This window comes from Leucoraja erinacea, chromosome 17 (assembly GCF_028641065.1).
Source record: "Leucoraja erinacea ecotype New England chromosome 17, Leri_hhj_1, whole genome shotgun sequence".
Taxonomy (NCBI): domain Eukaryota; kingdom Metazoa; phylum Chordata; class Chondrichthyes; order Rajiformes; family Rajidae; genus Leucoraja; species Leucoraja erinaceus.
The window spans coordinates 15,445,722-15,465,285 of NC_073393.1; the positions used below are offsets into that span (position 1 = coordinate 15,445,722).

The 19,564-nt window shown below is 41.1% G+C and overlaps 1 protein-coding gene across 1 annotated transcript in view; it reads right to left on the reverse strand.

The window, feature by feature from the left end:
• LOC129705192 (uncharacterized) overlaps positions 1 to 19,564 on the reverse strand; it is a 47,124-nt gene that overhangs the window by 20,927 nt on the left and 6,633 nt on the right. The window contains exons 2-4 of the mRNA XM_055648653.1: positions 490 to 541; positions 177 to 379; positions 70 to 93 (exon numbers count right to left, since the gene is read on the reverse strand). Of these exons, the coding sequence (XP_055504628.1) occupies positions 70 to 93; positions 177 to 379; positions 490 to 541 (279 nt within the window). The remainder of the gene's footprint in view (positions 1 to 69; positions 94 to 176; positions 380 to 489; positions 542 to 19,564) is intronic.

The window sequence follows — 19,564 nt, forward strand, 5'->3', positions numbered from 1 at the left end:
GGAAAAAGTAAGCTATATATAATGTCAAATACTAAAGAAGCACATGGTGTAAAAACAGAATATGCTCACCCATTGATGAAGCAGAATTTTGACCTAAGAAAAGAAAATCTCATTAAATAAGAGAAGAAATGAAATAAATGACAACAGTTTAATACCACAAATTAATGGAATATTACTTGCTTTCCTTGGTTCCATCCACGGACCTGGGCTGTGTTGTGAATTGGATTGCTTCTGAGGCGGTTTCCTCTGAGGAAATGTCCTCATAATTTCCTGGTTTATTTCTTTCATTGGATAATCCATTTGTTTCATTGGATAATCCACTTGTTTCATTGAATAATCCAACGAGGATTTCCTTTCCACACTTTTTTTACTAGGAGAACTTGAATTAAATGAATATCTGGTCAGTTTTGAGAGCATGTTCTTTCATATAATGTAATTGCCAAAAACAAAATCAAATAGAAGAGGAAAAGGGAAATAATCCTTACCAACCTTTCAGAGGGTGGTTTGAAATGTCTGATGGCATGGCCAGAGAAGTGTACTTCTACCAAAAGAATAAAAGAAACAGCATTACAAAAGCTTCAACATAAATATGTTTTTAGTCTGTTTTGCACAATGCCTGATTTACTAAACTAATGCCTTAGCACATGGGATTAGAACAGAGGAACAGAGCCCTTCTACCCACATTGTCTGATGTCAATCTAAATTAATTCCATCCTCCTGCACAAAGTCTGTACCCCTGTATATTCTGCCTGTTCACGACTCCCTCTGAATGCCTCTTAAACATTGCTATCTTATTTGCCTCTTTCAACACCCCAGTAGTGTGTTGCAGGCACCTGCTGTTCCCTGTAAAAATGGAAAACTTCCCTTGAAAATCTGCTTTAATTTTTCTCCTTCTCACCTTAGCTTGAATCCTTAGTTTAGTTTAGATATACAGTGTGGAAACAGGCCCTTTGGCCCACCGAGTACGCACCGACCAGCAATCACCCATACACTAGTTCTATCCTACACACTAGGGACAATTCATAGAAGCCAATTAATAATAATAATAATAATAATTTTTTATTTATGGGCACCTTTCAAGAGTCTCAAGGACACCTTACAAAAATTTTGCAGGTAGAGGAAAAACATGTAAGGGGAATGAAATAAATAGTAGAGACATGACTAGTACACAAAGTAAAGGCAGAATTCAATACAAAACACAATAATAAGGCAATTAATGCAGAGATGAAAAGGGAGGGGGACGTGGGGCTAAGGATAGGCAGAGGTGAAGAGATGGGTCTTGAGGTGGGACTGGAAGATGGTGAGGGACATGGAATTGCGGATCAGTTGGGGGAGGGAGTTCCAGAGCCTGGGAGCTGCCCTGGAGAAGGCTCTGTCCCCTAAACTGCGGAGGTTGGACTTGTGGATGGAGAGGAGACCGTGAGGGTTGGTAGGGAGAGAGGAGGTCAGTGAGATATGGGGGGGCCAGATGGTGGAGGGCTTTGTAGGTGAGGATCAGGATTTAGAAATTAGGAATCAGGAATTAGCCTACAAACACACGCACGTCTTTGGAGTGTGGGAGGAAACCGGAGAACCTGAAGAACCTGAAAAAACACCACATGGTTCAGAAGTAAAATGTACAAACTCCATACAAACAGCACCCATAGTCAGAATCAAACCCAGATCTCTGGTGCTGTAAGGCAGCAACTCTACCACTGCGTCACTGTGCTACTGATTTGACATTTCCATCGTGCAAAAAAGACCCTATCTATGTCTCCCATAATTTTATATACTTGCCTCATATCGCATCTCAGTCTCTGCAGACATGCCTGAGAAAACGCACCAAGTTTACCTTAAAGTTAACCTACTCAGGCCGCATTCAGGCCGCATCCTGGTGAATCTCCTCTGTGCCCTCTCCAAAGCCTCCACATCCTTCCACTAATGTGGTGAGCGGAACTGCACATAATGCTCTGAATGTGGCCAAATCAACGTCTTTTTTGCAGTTGCAACTTGACTTTCCAAATTTGATATTATTGCCCCAACCAATGAAGGCAAGCATGCCATATGCGTTATTAACCATCCTATTCACTTATGTTGCCACTATCAAGGAACTCTGGACTTGCAACCCTCGATTCCTCTGTGGATAAGTGCTCTTATTCACAGAGGAATGCCATTTACTACATCTCTCTTTCATTTGAACTCCAAAAATGCATAACTTCACACTTGTCTGCAGTAAATTACATCTGCCATTTCTTCACCCAATTTTCCAACTGCTGTAGCTTTTGACAAACCATTCTCACTATCCACAACTCCACCAATTTCTGTGTCATCTGCAATTTTACTAACCAGACCACATACATTTTAATCTAAATTATTAATATATATTACGTACAACAAAGGTCCCAACATTGACCTTTCAGAATGCAGCAGTGGTCATGTACCTCCAGTCAGACAAATATCACTCTGCAACTACCTCTGTCTTCTACAACCAAGGCATTTTGGAACCAGGTTGCTAACTCACTGTGGATCCCATGTAACAAACTCTGGACCAGCCAACCATGAGGGATCTAGTCAAGTGCTGCACTCAAGACCCTGAAAACTACATCCACTGCCTTGCCCTCGTTCAATTATCGAAACACTCAAATTTGTCAGACAGGATTTCCCGAACAAAAAACTGATTATTTTTAACAAAAAAAATGCTTTTCCAAATGCAACTAAATCCTATTCCTAATAATCTTTCATAAATGTCAGTACAGTAACAGCTCATTCTGTCTCTTGGATTTTGCAAATCAGTTAATTTAATGTCTGTGTTGCATCTTTATTTGCTGTGAATCATGCAAGCTCATTCATTGCACATTTCTTGATATCCAAACACATTTGATCTCAGTCTTGAATTTACAAATATGCCAGAATCCATACCTAACTTTGGAAAACTAGAACAGATTCCTTCTACACATTGGTTTTCCCAGTTTGATTGATAAGTTTGACTCATTTCAGTATTATGTTCCTTTCTTTGGAATTGCAGAACCAGTGGAAGTTGTTTTTCTTAAATAATCTTATGTAAATAGATTTATTTATTGAAATCATATTCTATGTCGCTCTCCAGGGAGATGCTAACTGCATTTTGTTGTCTCTGTTCTGTACACTGACAATGACAATTAAAGTTGAATCTGAATCTGACTCTGAATCTGAATCTGAATCTGAATTAAATCCTCATTTTTTTCTTTTTAAAACAAATTAATTACTTCTCTTTTTATTGTTCTATTCAAGATATGCAACCTATTATTATAAATGATACAGCATGGAAAGAGGCCTATCGGCCCAACTCATCCATGCTGACCAAGATGTCCCATCTAAGCTAAGTCCCATTCACTCACATTTTGCCCATATCCCCTAAACCTGTCCTGTTCATATACCAGTCCAAATGTTGTTATTGTACTTGCCTCAGCTACATCCCCTGGCAGCTCGTCCATATACTTTGTATGAAAAAGTTCCCCCTCAGAATCCTATTAAATCTTTTTCCTCTCACCTTGAACATATACCATCTCGTTCTTAATTCCCCTACTCCAGGAAAAATGCTCTGAGCATTCATCTACGTTCCAAGGAATAAAGTCCAAGCCAACCTTATCTCTTCCTGTACCAGGCCCAGGTATCCATCATCCTTGATATTAATGTGATTTCCACCTTTGTCACTATTGGATTAATTCTGTGTTTTTGTTCCTCTAGCAGCTAAGCAACGTACTAATTAGCACCTTTTCATTGACCGCCACTCCTTGGCTAAAAGGCTCTTATTTCCCCAAAATGAAATATTCCTCGTAAAATAAATTTTTCCTTCTTTCCAGCTGTTGGTCGAGCTGTTGATTTAAACTAAAAGTGCATGGATTTTAGAAATTGATAATCAAGAGATGGGGTTGGGGACTGATATCCAAGTCTCCAAAGGTAGAAGTGCATTTTGGATGAAGATGCTCTGGATGTGGGGCCTTGGCAAGTAGGGAGATGGGAGGGAAGAACAAAAAGATGGCAAAATAGTTTAAGGATGGATCTATTTATTTTTGTAAATTTAAAATATTCAGTTTTTGTAAAGCTCGCAATGGATTTTTCAGAGGCAGAATAATTATGCAAGATATTTTGTCGTGGTCTATTATTGTTTTAGAAAGGAAACTCAAAATTATCCTCTCAAGAACTAGTCTGAACAATATAGGCAAGAAGCTATCAGCTGTTGGTTGGAAAAGGGTAGTAGAATTGGTGGGTATTAGAAGGACAATGTGCACACAGTGGGCTGAAGAGCCTATGTCTCTGCTAGATGAGTCTATGACTACTTTGAGATGAAATCATTCATCAGTAACCTGTGAATCATAAAACTGATAGCAAAACAATAATAGAGATATTGAAGAAAAATTATGTTCTGAGTTACTTCAGAGAAAATGGTGTTTTGATAGGTATTGTGTTCATGAACATTCCAGTTTAGTTTGCAAATTTTAAAGTGACCACTTCTGAACTGTTTCCAGTTATCCACGGCAACATTACCATGGATTATGATGCAATAAGATAGGACTGAGAGGAGAACCATGCTGATCGACAGCAAAAACCATCAGAAACAGCAACAGGTTGCCCCACACAAGAATATACCTGCACACAGGATGGAATCAGCCAGGAGAAACCCTTCACAGTCCAATACACACGGTGAGTAAGTATCCTTGACATATTGAAATAGGCACATTAGGCACATAGATTGATCACCTGACCCTTCAAGCCTGCCTCATCATTCATCAAGATAATGGCTGATCTTCTACCTCAGTTTACTCTTCCTGTATTATCCCCATATTCCGTGTGTCCCTTATTATCCAGAAATCCCTTGATTTCTGCTTTGAACAAACTCAATAGATAGATGGATAGATAGATAGATAAATACTTTATTAATCCCCTTTTCAGGGAAATTCACAATTCAATGATTGTGCCTTCAAAACCATCCAGGCTAGAAAATTCCAAAGGTTCATAAATAGATGAAGAAATGTTCTCCATCTCAGTCCTAAAATGTCACCCCTCATTCTGAGACTGTGATCCTTTTTTTCAAACCTGCTATCTGCTGAATCTTTGCTTCATTCCCAACATGACATAGATATACGTTTTAGGTAAGCAAACCAAAACAGTTTTTGATTCTGCAGGTGCATTCTCACCAAAACCCTGTTGAATTGCAGTAACACATCATTAAAATCAAATCTTCTCATAATAAAGATCGATAAACCTTTTTCCATTCAAATCATTTGTCTTACCTGCATGTCAACCTTCACTGACGTGTTCAAGGACTCTAAATCCATTTGAACATCAATATTTCCCAATCTGTCACCATTTAAAAATACTCTCCTTTTCCGTTCTGTGCTTCAAAGTGGATCTCACATTTTCCCATATGTTCCATTTGCCATGTTCACACCTGCTCAATTGTCTATTTTATCTTGTAGCTTCTTTACATCCTCTTCATACTCCCAATCCATACTGTAGTTTTGTTTCACCAGTAAACTTGGATATTTAGACAAATCATCCATGTACATAGTGAATAACAGGGACCCAAGCAGAAATTCGGTGGAAATTCAATAGTCACAGCCTGCCAGCTGGAAACATATTACTGTCTGAGGTGTCATATATACCCAGCCTGACAAAACAAGATGCTGCCAGGGGGATCTGATTGCTACAATTTACCAGTGCCTGTCAGAATGTCCATCATGCTCGGGCTCCTTGCTTCAGGATCATTCTGAGGTTCTGCCAGAATTCAGATTGATAATGAGGCCAGGGCATGTATTGAGGGACTGCAGAGTAGAAGTCCAAAGATCCTTGAAGGTTGCAATACAGATAAACACCTTGGTAGGAAGACATAGGAAAACTGATTTCATTACTCAGGGCATTGAATACTGAGGTAGGGATGCTATAGACATTTGTCAGATCTCTGTTGGAGAACTGCTGGCATTTCAGATCACCAAAATATATGAAGGATGTGATAGTGCTGAGAAGGGTGCAGAGGAGGTTCACCAGAATGCTGTTTGGGGTGAAACAGTTCAGTTATTATGAAAGAGTGGAGAAGCTAAGTATTTTAGTCACTGGGCTTATACAACATGGCAATTGGCCTTTCGGTCCACTTTGTCTGTATTGGGCCAGTCTCATTGATTGTATTTGGCCCATATCTCTTTCAACACTTTTTATCCATATATCTGTCCAAATGTCTTTTAAAAAGTGCAAGAGGCTTAGATGGGGTGGAATTTGTCAAGTGTGTTCAGGAAATATGAGAAACCCCTACAAGGCAGGGCAAAGCTTAACCGACTCTTAGGAAATTGGGCAGGGCAAATGACTGAAGTTTCTGTGGGTGAGTCTTTTGGGACCAACAACTACAGTTCTTTTAGCTTTAAAATATTATATATGAAAGGAAAGGCTTGGTCCACAAGTTGATGTTCTAAATTGGAGCAAGAACAACCAATATTAGAAAGGAACTTGCAAAAGTTGATTGGTGTTGGATATTTGCGGACAAAGGGATGTCTGAAGAAGGGTCTCGCCCCGAAACGTCGCCTATTCCTTCTCTCAATAGATACTGATATAGTTTGGCACTGGATCCCAAGAGAAGAAATGTGTAGAATGCCTATGATATGGCTTCTTACAGCAGTTTGTGTTCGAGCCAACTAGAGAAAAGGCAATTCTGGATTTAGTATTGCGCAAAGAACCAAACTCTATGAGGCAAGTTAAGGTGAAGGAACCCCTAGGAGGCAGTGATCATAATATGGTAGAATTCAATCTGCAATTTGAGAAGGAGAAGCTGAAATCAGGTGTTTCAGTATTACTGTTGAGTAAAGGTAACTCTAGAGGCATGAGAGAGGAGCATGCCAAAGTTGATTGGGAGGGAACTCTAGCAGGAATGACGGTGGAGCAGCAATGGGAATAATTCAGAATGCACAGGATCTTTCTATCCCAAAGAGGAAGAAACATATCAAGGATAGAATGAGGCCACCGTGGCTGACAAAGGAAGTCAAAGATAGCATAAAAGCAAAAGAGAAGGCATTTCACATGGCAAAGATTAATGGGAAGCTGGAGGATTGGGAAGCTTTTAAAAACCAACAGAAGGCAACAAAAAAAGATGAAATTTGAAGGTAGGCTAGCCAATAATAATGAGGATAAATAAAAGAGGCTACCAAAAATGTTTACTGATACTGTATATAAAGAGTAAAAGAGAGGAAAGAGTGGACATTGGACATTATGGAAATTATGCTGGAAGGAATAGCAATTGGGAACAAAGAAATGGCGGATGAACTGAATAAGTATTTTGCGTAAGTCTTCACAGTGGAAGACACCAGCAATGTCCCAGAAATTCAAGAGTCAGGGGGAAGCAGAAGTGAGTTCCGTTGCTGTTACAGAGGGAGAAGTTGCTTTGGAAACTGAAAAATCTAAAGGTGGATATGTCACCTGCACCTGATGAACTACACCCCATGGTTCTGAAAGAGGTAGCTGTAGAGATTGCAGAGGGATTAATAGTGATCTTTCTGAAATCAGTAGAGTCAGGAACAGTCCTAGAGGACTAGAAAATCACAAACGTGACTTAACTGTTTAAGAAGGGAGCGATACAAAATAAATTAAATTATGTGCCAGTTAGTCTAACTTCTATGGTAGGTAAAATTTTAGAGTCCATTATTAAGGATGAGGTTTCAGGGTACTTTGAAGGGCATTATAAAATAGGCCAAAGCCAGTATTGCTTTGTTGAGGAGAGATCTTGCCTGATAAACCTGTTGAGGTTTTTTGAGGAGGTAACAAGCAGGATAAATAAAGGAGTCAGTGGATGTTGTTTGCTTGGATTTTGAGAAGGGCTTTAGGTGCCACATGTGAGGCTGCTAAGCAAGATATGACCCCATGGTAGTAGAGGCAAGGTACTAACATGGATAGAAGATTGGCTGACTTGCAGAATGCAAAGAGTGGAAACAAGGGGAGCCTTTTCTGGTTGGCTTCCAGTGACTGAGATGTTCAACGGGGGGTCTATGTTGGGTCCGCTACTTTGCACGTTATATGTTAATTACCTGGTTTAGGTAATTGATGACTTTGTGACTAAGTTTGCAGACAATACGAAGATAAGTGAATGGGATCGGTAGAGTTGAGCAAGCAAGGAGGCTGCAGAAAGACCTGGACAAATTGGGAGAGTGGGAAAATAAATGGCAAATGGAATAAAGCATCGTAAAGTGTACAGTGAGGCACTTGATAGATAGATAGATATGCCATTTATTGTCACTATACATGTACAATGAAATTAAAAGCTGCTCGTACTCAGTGCATACATATAATTTAGTACAAAAAACAAGAAACAGAAAACAAAAACAGAAGGGAGAAGGGGGGGGGGATAGGTGCACAATTCTGCGGCGCTATATACATATATACAGATGGAAGTCCGGGTGTTGGGCTGTGGTAGAATAAATAAAGGCATAGACTACTTTTCAGAAATTGGAGGTGCAAAGGGACTTGGGAGTGCTGGGGCAGGAGTCCCAAAAGGTTAATTTGCAAGCTGAATCAGCGGAAAAGAAGTCAAATGCATTATTAACCCTCATTTTGCTGGGATTGCTAAATAAAAGCAAAGATGTAATGCTGAGGCTTTATCAGGTGTTGATGTGTCCACTTTCGGCACTTGTGAGCAATTTTGGGCTCTATAGCGGAGGAAGAATGTGCTGGATTTGGAGAGGGGCCAGAGGAGGTTTACAATAATGATCCCAGGAATGATTGGGTTAAGATATGAGGAGCGTTTTAAGACTCTGGGCCTGCACTCGCTGAAGTTTAGGATGAGAGGGAGATCTTATTGAAACCTAGTAGATAATGAACAGAGTAGATAGAGTGGACATGGAAAGGATGTTTCCAGTAACGAGAGTCTATAACCAGAGGGCACAGCCACAGAATAAAAGAACGTACCTTCGTAATAAAGATGAGGAATGTCTTTAGCCAGAGTGTAGTGAATCTGTGGGCTTCATTGCCAGATAGCCGTGAAGGCCAAGACATTGGGTAGTTTTAAGACAGGGGACATACAGTGCATTCAGAAAGTATTTAGACCCCTTCACTTTGTCCACATTTTGTTACATTACAGCCTTATTTTAAAATGGATTAAATTCATTTTTTATCATTAATCTACACACAATACTCCAGAATAAAGTAATGAAAGCGGGTGTTTAGAAATGTTTGCAAATTAAAAATAAGTAACTGAAATATCACATTCACATAAGTATTCAGACCCTTTACTCAGTCAGTACAGGTACTTTGTTGAGGCACCTTTGGCAGCGATTACAGCCAGAATTCTTCTTGGGTATGACACTACTAGCTTGGGTTATTTCTCCCATTCTTCTCTGCAAATCCTCTCAGGCTCTGTCAGGTTGGATGAGGAGCATCGATGCACAGCTATTTTCAGGTTCCTCCAGAGATGTTTGATCGGGTTCAAGTCCGGGCTCTGGCTGGGCCACTCAAGGACATTCACAGATTTGTCATGAAACCACTCCTGCATTGGCTTGGCTGTGTGCTTAGGGTCATTGTCCTGTTGGAAGGTGAACATGCGCCCCAGTCTGAGGTCCAGAACGCTCTGGAGCAGGTTTTCAGCAAGGATCTCTCTGTACTTTGCTCCATTCATCTTTCCCTCAATCCTGAATAGTCTCCCAGTTCCTGCCATTGAAAAACATCCGCACAGCATGATGCTGCCACCACCATGCTTCACCGTAGGGATGGTATTGGCCAGGTGATGAGCGGTGCCCGGTTTCCACTAGATGTGACGCTTTTAGCAAACTCCAAGCCGACTGTCATGTGCCTTTTACTGAGGAGTGGCTTCTGTCTGGCCACACTACCATAAAGTCCTGATTGGTGGACTGCTGCAGATATAGTTCTCCTTCTGGAAGTTTCTCCCATCTCCACAGAGAAACTCTGGAGCTCTGTCAGAGCGACCATCGGGTTCTTGGTCACCTTCCTGACCAAGGCCCTTCTTGGAGTCGTGTCACGCCGAGAATACGGGAAGAACGAAGGTGTGTGACTGAGAGAACAGGTGGTAACCGGGGAGTGCAGGAGACCCAGGTGGCTGTGCCTAATGAAAACAGGTAAACCCTCTTGGGAGCTGTCGGGGGAGACGATGCTTCCAGTCTGAGCAGCAGACACGTCGGTGGCTCCAATCCTAGAGATTGGACTCGACCGGCGACGGGCAGAGCCATAGTGGTGGGTGACTCCATTGTCCAAGGAGCAGACAGGAGATTCTGTGGTGGCAGACGAGACGCGAGGATGGTCTGTGCCTCCCTGGTGCCAGGGTTCAGGATGTCACAAGCCATGTGACATCCTTGAGACAGAGAGAAGGTGAACAACCAGCAGTAGTTGTGCACGTAGGCACAAACGACATCGAGAAGAAGGGGAAGGAGGTTCTCCAACATGAGTTCAGAGAGGAAGAAGACTGAAATGCCGGACTTCTAGGGTGGTTATCTCTGGATTGCTTCCAGTACCTCGTGTTAGTGGGGACAGGAACAGGGAGATAGGAGGTCTGAATGTGTGGCTGAGGGGCTGGTGCAGGGAGCAAGGATTTAGATTTATAGACCACTGGGATCTCTTCTGGGGTAGGGGTGACCTGTACAAAAAGGGCGGGTTACACCTTAACTGGAGGGGCACTGACATTCTGGCAGGCAAGTTTGCTAGGGCTACACGTCTGGGTTTAAACTAAATAGTGGGGGGGAGGGATTGACAAATTGGGAGTATAAAGATGGAGTTGAAGGGGAAGTAACTACAGGAAAAATTACAAAAGATTCTCTAATTAATTGGAAGGAAACTTCGAGAAGGGATAAAAGAGTAAGGTCAGGGCCAATTGCGAGCGGTTCGAGGGGGGAAGTGAATTCGGAGGTCAAAGTGTTGTATATGAATGCGCGAAGTATAAGAAATAAAGTGGACGAGCTTGAGGCTCAGTTAGAAATTGGCAAGTATGATGTTGTGGGAATTACAGGGACATGGCTGCAAGAGGGCCAGGGCTGGGAACTGAATATCCAAGCGTATACCTCCTATCGAAAAGACAGTCAGGTGGGCAGAGGCGATGGGGTAGCTCTGTTGGTGAGGAATGAAATTCAGTCCTTTGCAAGAGGTGACATTGAAACAGGAGATGTGGAGTCAGTATAGATAGAACTAAGGAAATGTAAGGGTAAAAGGACCCTAATCTACAGGCCCCCAAACAGTAGCACTGACATAGGGTGCAAGTTGAATCAGGAGTTAAAATTGGCATGTACCAAATGTAATGCGGTGGTTGTTATGGGAGATTTCGACATTCAGGTAGACTGGGAAAAGTGAGGTTGGTACTGGACCCCAAGAAAGGGACTTTGTAGAGTGTTGTGATGGATTCTTAGAGCAGCTTGTATTGGAACCGACCAGCGAGAAGGCAATTCTGGATTTAGTGTTATGTAATGAACTGGATTTGATAAACGAACTTGAGATTAACGAGCCATTAGGAGGTAATGACCATAATATGGTCAGGTTTCATCTACAATTGGAGAGGGAGAATGGTAGATCGGAGGTGTCAGTGTTACAGTTGAATAAAGGGGACTATGGGCCATAAAGGAGGAGCTGGCCAAAGTTGACTGGAAAGATACCCTAGCAGGGATGACACTGGAACAACAATGGCAGGTATTTCTAGGAATAATACAGAAGGTGCAGGATCAGTTCATTCCAAGGAGGAAGAAAGATTCCAAGGGGAGAAGGGGCGACCATGGCTGACAAGGGAAGTCAGGGACAGTATAAAAATAAAAGAGAAGAAGTACAACGAAGCAAAGATGAGCGGAAAGCAAGAAGTTTGGGTAATGTTTAAAGAGCAACAGAAGATAACTAAAAATACAATACGGGGAGAAAAGATGAGGTACAAAGGTAAGCTAGCCAGGAATATAAAGGAGGATAGTAAAAGCTTCTTTAGGTGGAAAAATTTAGTTAAAACCAAAGTTGGACCCTTGAAGACCAAAAAAGGCAAATTTATTATGGGGAACAAGGAAATGGCAGATGAGTTGAACAGTTACTTTGGATCTGTCTTCACTAAGGAGGACAAACAATCATCTCTTCCTGATATAGTAGTGGCCAGAGAACCTGGGGTGATGGAGGAAATAAAGGAAATCCACATTAGGCAGGAAATGGTGTTGGGTAGACTGATGGGACTGAAGGCTGATAAATCCCCTGGGCCTGATGGTCTGCAGCCCAGCGTACTTAAGGAAGTGGCACTAGAAATCGTGGATGAATTGGTGATAATTTTCCAATGTTCTATAGACTCAGGATCCGTTCCTGTTGATTGGAGGGTAGCTAATGTTATCCCACTTTTTAAGAAAGGCAGGAGAGAGAAAACAGGGAATCATAGACCAGTTAGCCTGACATCGGTGGTGGGGAAGATGTTGGAGTCAATTATAAAAGATGAAATAGCCGCACATGTGGATAGCAGTAACAGGATCTGTCCGAGTCAGCATGGATTTACGATGGGGAAATCATGCTTGACTAAACTTCAGGAATTTTTTGAGGATGTAACCATGAAAATGGACAAGGGAGAGCCAGTGGATGTAGTGTACCTGAACTTTCAGAAAGCATTTGATAAGGTCCCAGATAGGAGATTAGTGGGCAATATTAGGGCACATGGTATTGGGGGTAGAGTGCTGACATGGATAGAAAATTGGTTGGCAGACAGCAAACAAAGATTAGGTATTAACGGGTCCCTTTCAGAATGGCAGGCAGTAACTAATGGGGTACCGCAAAGCTCGGTGCTGGGACCGCAGCTATTTACAATATACACCAATGGTTTGGATGAAGGGATTCAAAGTAACATTAGCAAATTTGCAGATGACACAAAGCTGGGTGGCAGTGTGAACTGTGAGGAGGATGCGATGAGAATGCAGGGTGGCTTGGACAGGTTGGGGGAGTGGGCAGATGCATGGCAGATGAAGTTTAATGTGAATAAATGTGAGGTTATCCACATTGTTATCAAAAACAGGAATGCAGATTACTATCTAAATGGCGTCATTGTGAAAAGGGGAAGTACAACGGGATCTGGGGATCCTTGTTCATCAGTCTACGAAAGTAAGCATGCAGGTACAACAGGCAGTGAAGAAAGCAAATGGCATGTTGGCCTTCATAACAAGAGGAGTCGAGTATAGGAGGAAAGAGGTCCTTCTGCAGTTGTACATGGCCCTAGTGAGACCACACCTGGAGTGTTGTGTGCAGTTTTGGTCCCCTAATTTGAGGAAGGACATTCTTGCTATTGAGGGAGTGCAGCGTAAGTTTACAAGGTTAATTCCCGGGATGGCGGGGCTGTCATATGCTGAGAGAATGGAGCGGCTGGGCTTGTACACTCTGGAGTTTAGAAGGATGAGAGGATATCTCATTGAAACATATAAGATTGTTAAGGATTTGGACAAGCCAGAGGCAGGAAACATGTTCCCGGTGTTGGGGGAGTCCAGAACCAGGGGCCATAGTTTAGGAATTAAGGGTAAGCCATTTAGAACGGAGGCGAGGAAACACTATTTCTCACAGAGTTGTGAGTCTGTGGAATTCTCTGCCTCAGAGTGCCATGGAGGCCGGTTCTCTGGATACTTTCAAGAGAGAGGGGCTGGTGGAATTAAGGGATATGGGGAGAAGGCAGGCACAGGTTATTGATTGAAGACAATCAGCCATGATCCCAATGAATGGTAGTGCTGGCTCATAGGGCCGAATGGCTTCCTCCTGCACCTATTTTCTATGTTTCTAGAGCTAGATAGGGCTCTTAAAGATAGCGCAGTCAGGGGAAATGGGGAGAAGGCCGAAACGGGGTACTGATGGTGGATGATCAGCCATGATCACATTGAATGGCAGTGCTGGTTCGAAGGGCCGAATGGCCTACTGCTGCACCTATTGTCTATTGTATATTGTCCCCCGATTGTTCAGTTTGGCTGGGCGGCCAGCTCTATGAAGTGTTCTGGTGGTTCCAAAGTTCTTCCATTTAAGAATGGCGGACGCCAACGTGTTCTTCGGGACCTGCAATGGTGCAGAAATTGTTTTATACCCTTCACCAGATCTGTGTCACGACACAACCCTGTCTTGGAGGTCTGCGGCCAATTCCTTCGTCTTCATGGCTTGGTTTTTGCTCTGACATGCAGTGTCAACTGTAGGACCTTATATAGACAGGTGTGTGCCTTTCCAAGTCATGTCCAATTAATTTAATTTACCACTGGTGGACTCTAATCAAGTTGTAGAAACATCTCAAGGATAATTAATGGAAACAGGTTGAGCCTAAGCTCAATTTTGAGTGTCATAGCAAAGTGTGTGAATACTTTTGTAAATGTGATATTTTAGTTATTTATTTTTAATTACTTTGCAAAAATTTCTAAACACCTGTGTTCGCATCTTCATTCTGGGGTATAGTGTGTAGTTTGATGATTTAAAAAAATGAATTAAATCCATTTTAAAATAAGGCTGTAATGTAACAAAATGTGGAAAAAGTGAAGGGGTCTGAATACTTTCTGAAGGCATTGTAGATTTAAAGTGAGAGGTGAAATATTTAATAAGAATCTAAGGGGCAACTTTTTCATTCGGAAGGCGGTGGGAAAATGGAATGAGCTGCCAGAGGAAGTGCTCTAACAGCATTCAAAAGTCACTTGGACACATACGTGGGTAGGAAAGGTTTAGAGGGATATGGGCCAAATGCTGATAAATGGGACTGGCTTAGATGGGGTATCGTGGTCAGCATGGAAGAGTTGGGCCGAAGAACCAGTTTCCATGCTTTATGACTCTTTTTACCGTGTATGGCCTCTTTTGGTTTGACATACAAAACTGCATCACCTCTCACGTCAGTATTAATTTTAATTTGCCATTCCTAGGCCCACCTTCCCAACCTATCCAAATCTTTGTGTAAACTTAGATAATCTTCCTCACTATCTCCTATATGTACTATCGGCAAATTTACTGCAAGTGTTAACTAGTGTCAACCAAATTGTTAATTTATATAACAAACAGTTGTAAACTGTTTTATCCCTGGAACTGAGGGGTTGAGGTATAGAAAATGATGAAAGATATAGATAAGGTAGACTGCAGGAAATGTTTACTCATACCAGCGAGATATAAAGCTTAGATAAAACTAGAGGACATAAAGTTTAAAGTGAGATTAAGACAAGGAATGCATTGCCTGAATGGGTGATTGAAGCTGAGTTGTGAAACCATTTAAGAAGCATCCAGATGAGCATGTGAATCAATTAGACATATATATACTGTATATGGACCAAGTGCAGGGCAATGGGGTTAATATTGAAGAGTTTGTACTGGTCAGTGCAGGCAAATTGGGCCAAATGGCCTGCTTCCATGCTGTACATTAAAAATCAGAAGCCAATTTACTTGTACTAATTTAATTTTAATGTACAGTATTTACAGTCTAGATGTCATTGGCTCCACTGGTAAATATGAATTGATGGCCACATTTTCAGTTGGATACAGTGATTGCTAACTACTGGTTATTTGTCATATTAACTTGATGTCCCACTTCCATTCAGTCTTCAGTGTTGGTCTCTACAGTAATACAAAGAAGCCGAAGCTGGTAGAAAGCCAGAGTACCAGAGTAATTCCACGCAGTCATGAGAAGAGAATTTCACGACAGATTGGAAGTTAATGGTAAAGTTAACTAAAGCAATGTGTTCTGCACGGGTGCAGGAGGCAACCCCAATGTCGTTGTCAATGTAGTGGAGAAAGAGTTCGGGGATGGTGCCAGTGTATATTTGAAACAAGGACTGTTTGACAAAACCAACAAAAAGGCAGGCATGGCTGGATGCTATATCATATGAGTGACCATGGCTACAGCTTTGACTTGAAGAAAATGAGAGGAGTCAAAAGAGAAGTTATCGAGGTTGAGGACAAGTTCCACCAGGCGAAGAGTGTGAGTAAAGGGAACTGTTTGGGTCTCTGATCACTGAAGAGCCCCAAAATCTTCCTGGTGGGGAATGGAGGTAAAAAGACATCCCCCTTGCACCTCCAACCCCCACCTTGGTCAGGATCAAACCTGATCCCTTTAGATGTGAAGTAGCAGTGCTAAATGCTGCACTGGATCTAAATATAGTTGAAGTCTTTGTGCAATTCTACAGTTGTCTATGAGAGTGCACCTCAAGTCATGTGTACAGCTTTTCTCTTCTTAGATGGGATAAACTTGCCACAGATGTGATGCACCATAGATGGTGCCAGGAATGGTGGATTTGTCATTTGAGGACTATAAAGGGCATCAAGGAATATGAGGTAGTACAATAAAGTGGGGATGAGATACAAGATCACTTGTGATCCTGAATGGTGGAGTAAACTCCACAAGACTGATGTCCTGCTCCTCTTATATCCTTATGGCTGCACTCTTAGCGATGACAGACAAATGCCGGATGATCATATATTCTCCACCATGCCCCAATAGCATTTTGTTCTGTGCTATTTGATGCCTTTCCCAATCCATGATTCAAATCCATCATTCCTAATACCACATTTCATCACACCAAGTGCAAGTGTGTCATAAAGGATCTTACATCATAAAACATAGCAACTCTTCACTGAAGTGCTACCAACAAATTTACCCTGCCACAAAGAGACATTGAGGACTGGAATGATAGGTGCGGCTTTCATGGAGCATCTTAAAGAAAGGAGGATGGACATCTATGTTTATGGAAGACATTTCATATCTTAAGGCCCGGGTGGAAGACACGGCTAACAATGAAAATTATGGATGGGCAGGCGGTCAAAATTTGATTGCAAAAACCTTGGAGATCTTTAGGATTAGAGATCAGGGATTTAGAGGAGATCCAGAAAATGGAAGGTTTTAATCAAGGATGATAATTTTAAGTTTGCAATGTCTGTGCAGTGGGCAATATCATAGGTTTGCACATGTAAGAGTGAAGATTGAATGGAACTTGATGCAAGTTAGGATGCAGTCAGCAGTTTGCTCGACTCTGGTATATGTATGGTGGGAGTTCACCAACAAAGTTGTGAAATAGTTAACTATGAAAGTTTAAAAATTTAGGAAGATTTAGCAGCTGAGCAGAAAAAGGAGTGGATATATGCAATATTATAGAGCTGGAAGTTGGTGATAGGGTATTATAGGGTCAGAAACTCAGCTGATCATCATCTAGGGCATGAAAGTTGAAAAACCTATTTCAGACTATGATCGAGATAACAGTTTGTAGGGTAACCAAAACAATATTTAATTGAATTAAATATCTGTTCCCCCAACACTCAATGTCAGATAAACATCAATTTCATGGTTGAGAAAAGTGATGGGTTAAGGGTGTCTTTACAGACTTTTATGTGTAGGAAGGAACTGCAGATACTGGTTTAAACCGAAGATAGACACAAAAAGCTTGTGTAACTCAGTGGGACAGGCAGCATCTCTGGAGAGAAGGAATGGGTGACGTTTCAGGTCGAGACGAAGGGTCGCCAGAGGTGCTGCCTGTCCAGCTAAGTTACTCCAGCTTTTTGTAACTATTGTCGACTTCCATGTTGTGTTTTTGAAAGATATCACTGAGAGCTGCATACGGATGGGAAATAGATGTAGCCATAGTACTTTTCTCACTTTCTCGTCTTTACTTCTTGGTACTGCGTGTACTTTTCTGTGTTACACCTATTTTTGTCTTTATTTCAATTGATGTTTTTTTTAAACTAATTTTGTTTCCTTGGTTTCTATTTTTAGTGCTACTTCCAGTTGCTCACATTTCTCAAACAGCATAGCACTGTGTCACTTAACTCTAAATCTCAGCTGCTGTTACAAACTCTTTGGCATTCAATGCCACCAAGCTCTGTAGTCCAATTTGTTCCTTCTCTGATGTTTCGCACCCCCTCCATTGTATACTGAAGTTTGATAATTTATACCAACTGCAATGTGAACTTCATCATTTGGCCAACAAAAAATTCTGGCACACATATAAAATTCTCAGGTTATTTTTATTTAATGGTCTGTATAGATATATTATATTTAAACTATACATATTTTATATACAATATAATGCAAATGTATGGATTCATATAAATACATCTATATTTTATATATTAATTTGTCTTGTTTTATTTTATTTTTCTAAATGCAATTGTACAATTATTTTCTAAATACAGTTGTACAAATATAATATATACCCTTATCCAATTTTGAATCACTTAGATTTCTTTGATCAATTTCACGGGATTAACGTATATATTCCTAATTAAGTCTCCAAATCCTCAGATCCTCATTAAACACCAAACTCTTCAGCACTTTAGCAGCAATATTCTGAGAGTTTGACCACCATACATTTGAGGATGCATGCATTCTGCAAACCACATATTAAGCATTCATTCATTAAGTATTTCACATTGTCCAATAGTCCTGCTTGAGTTGTTGAGTCAATCAACAGTCACGTTACCAACATCATTTTTTTCCAATGTTTTTTGCCATTGTTCTCAGATATTCTGCAAACAATGCCATAAGAAGTCCTAGTTCTAATACAAGGTTGTCACCTTGAAAGATTAATTATGTTTCTGTCTCCACAGGTGATACTTAACCTGCTGAATATTTCCGACCATCCGAGTCAATTATTGATGAAAGTTATATATTAAAAACAGCAGTATCTACTCATAACTTCTTTCCCATGATACTACTTTGAAGAACAACTGGAAAGTTATCCTTGGTGATGTGGCCCTGTATATCCCTCAACCAATATCAACAAAATATATTGTCAAGTCGTTATCACATCACTGTTTATGGGTGCTTGCTTTGTACAAACTAGCGGAATTTCAACACCAACCATTTGTACAGTATGTTTAATGTACCAAAAGCACCTCAAGAGTGTTTAATTGTTATATGTACCAAAATGGAACAATTAGGTTCTTACATGCAGCAATAGAACTGATCTGTAAACACAGTACTCAATACATACCATAATAATACAAACAAAAAGTTAAATAAATTGAAAAAAAAAGAATATTAGGGCAATGCCTCCTATACATCCTTCGGTGGTGGGTAGGTCGGTCCCTGTGATGGACCGGGCAGTGTCCACCACTTTTATAATCTCTTTCATTCCTGGGTGCTCGAATTGCCGAACTAGGCCAGGGTGCATCCAGTCAATATGCTCTCTACCGTACAGTGGAAGATGAAGAGACAATTTGTCGACATACCCAATATCCTCAAAATTCTAAGGAAGTAGAGGCATTGATGGGTTTTCTTGATGAATGCAATCGATGACAGATCTTCAGAGAAATGCACACCCCCCCAGAATCTTGAAGCTGTTGACTCTCTCCACCACCACCGACCCGTCAATGAAGACACTTTCATGGATCCTTGGCCTTCCTCTTCTAAAGTCAACTATCGGCACCTTGGTCTTACTGGTTGACTGCAAGATGGTTATTCTGGCACCATTCCGTCAGACGATCGATCTCCCTCCTATACTCTGACATCATCACGATGCTTCACATGTGCATTATCAAACAAAGAAATATATATTTCTGTAGTGTATACAATGGTAAATGTAACTTTAAGAACAGGGTACTGGAAAGGTATGAATTGTGACGTGATATATTCAATATCTTATCAGTCTCATGAATATGTGTGAGTATGCACAGTGTACTTTTG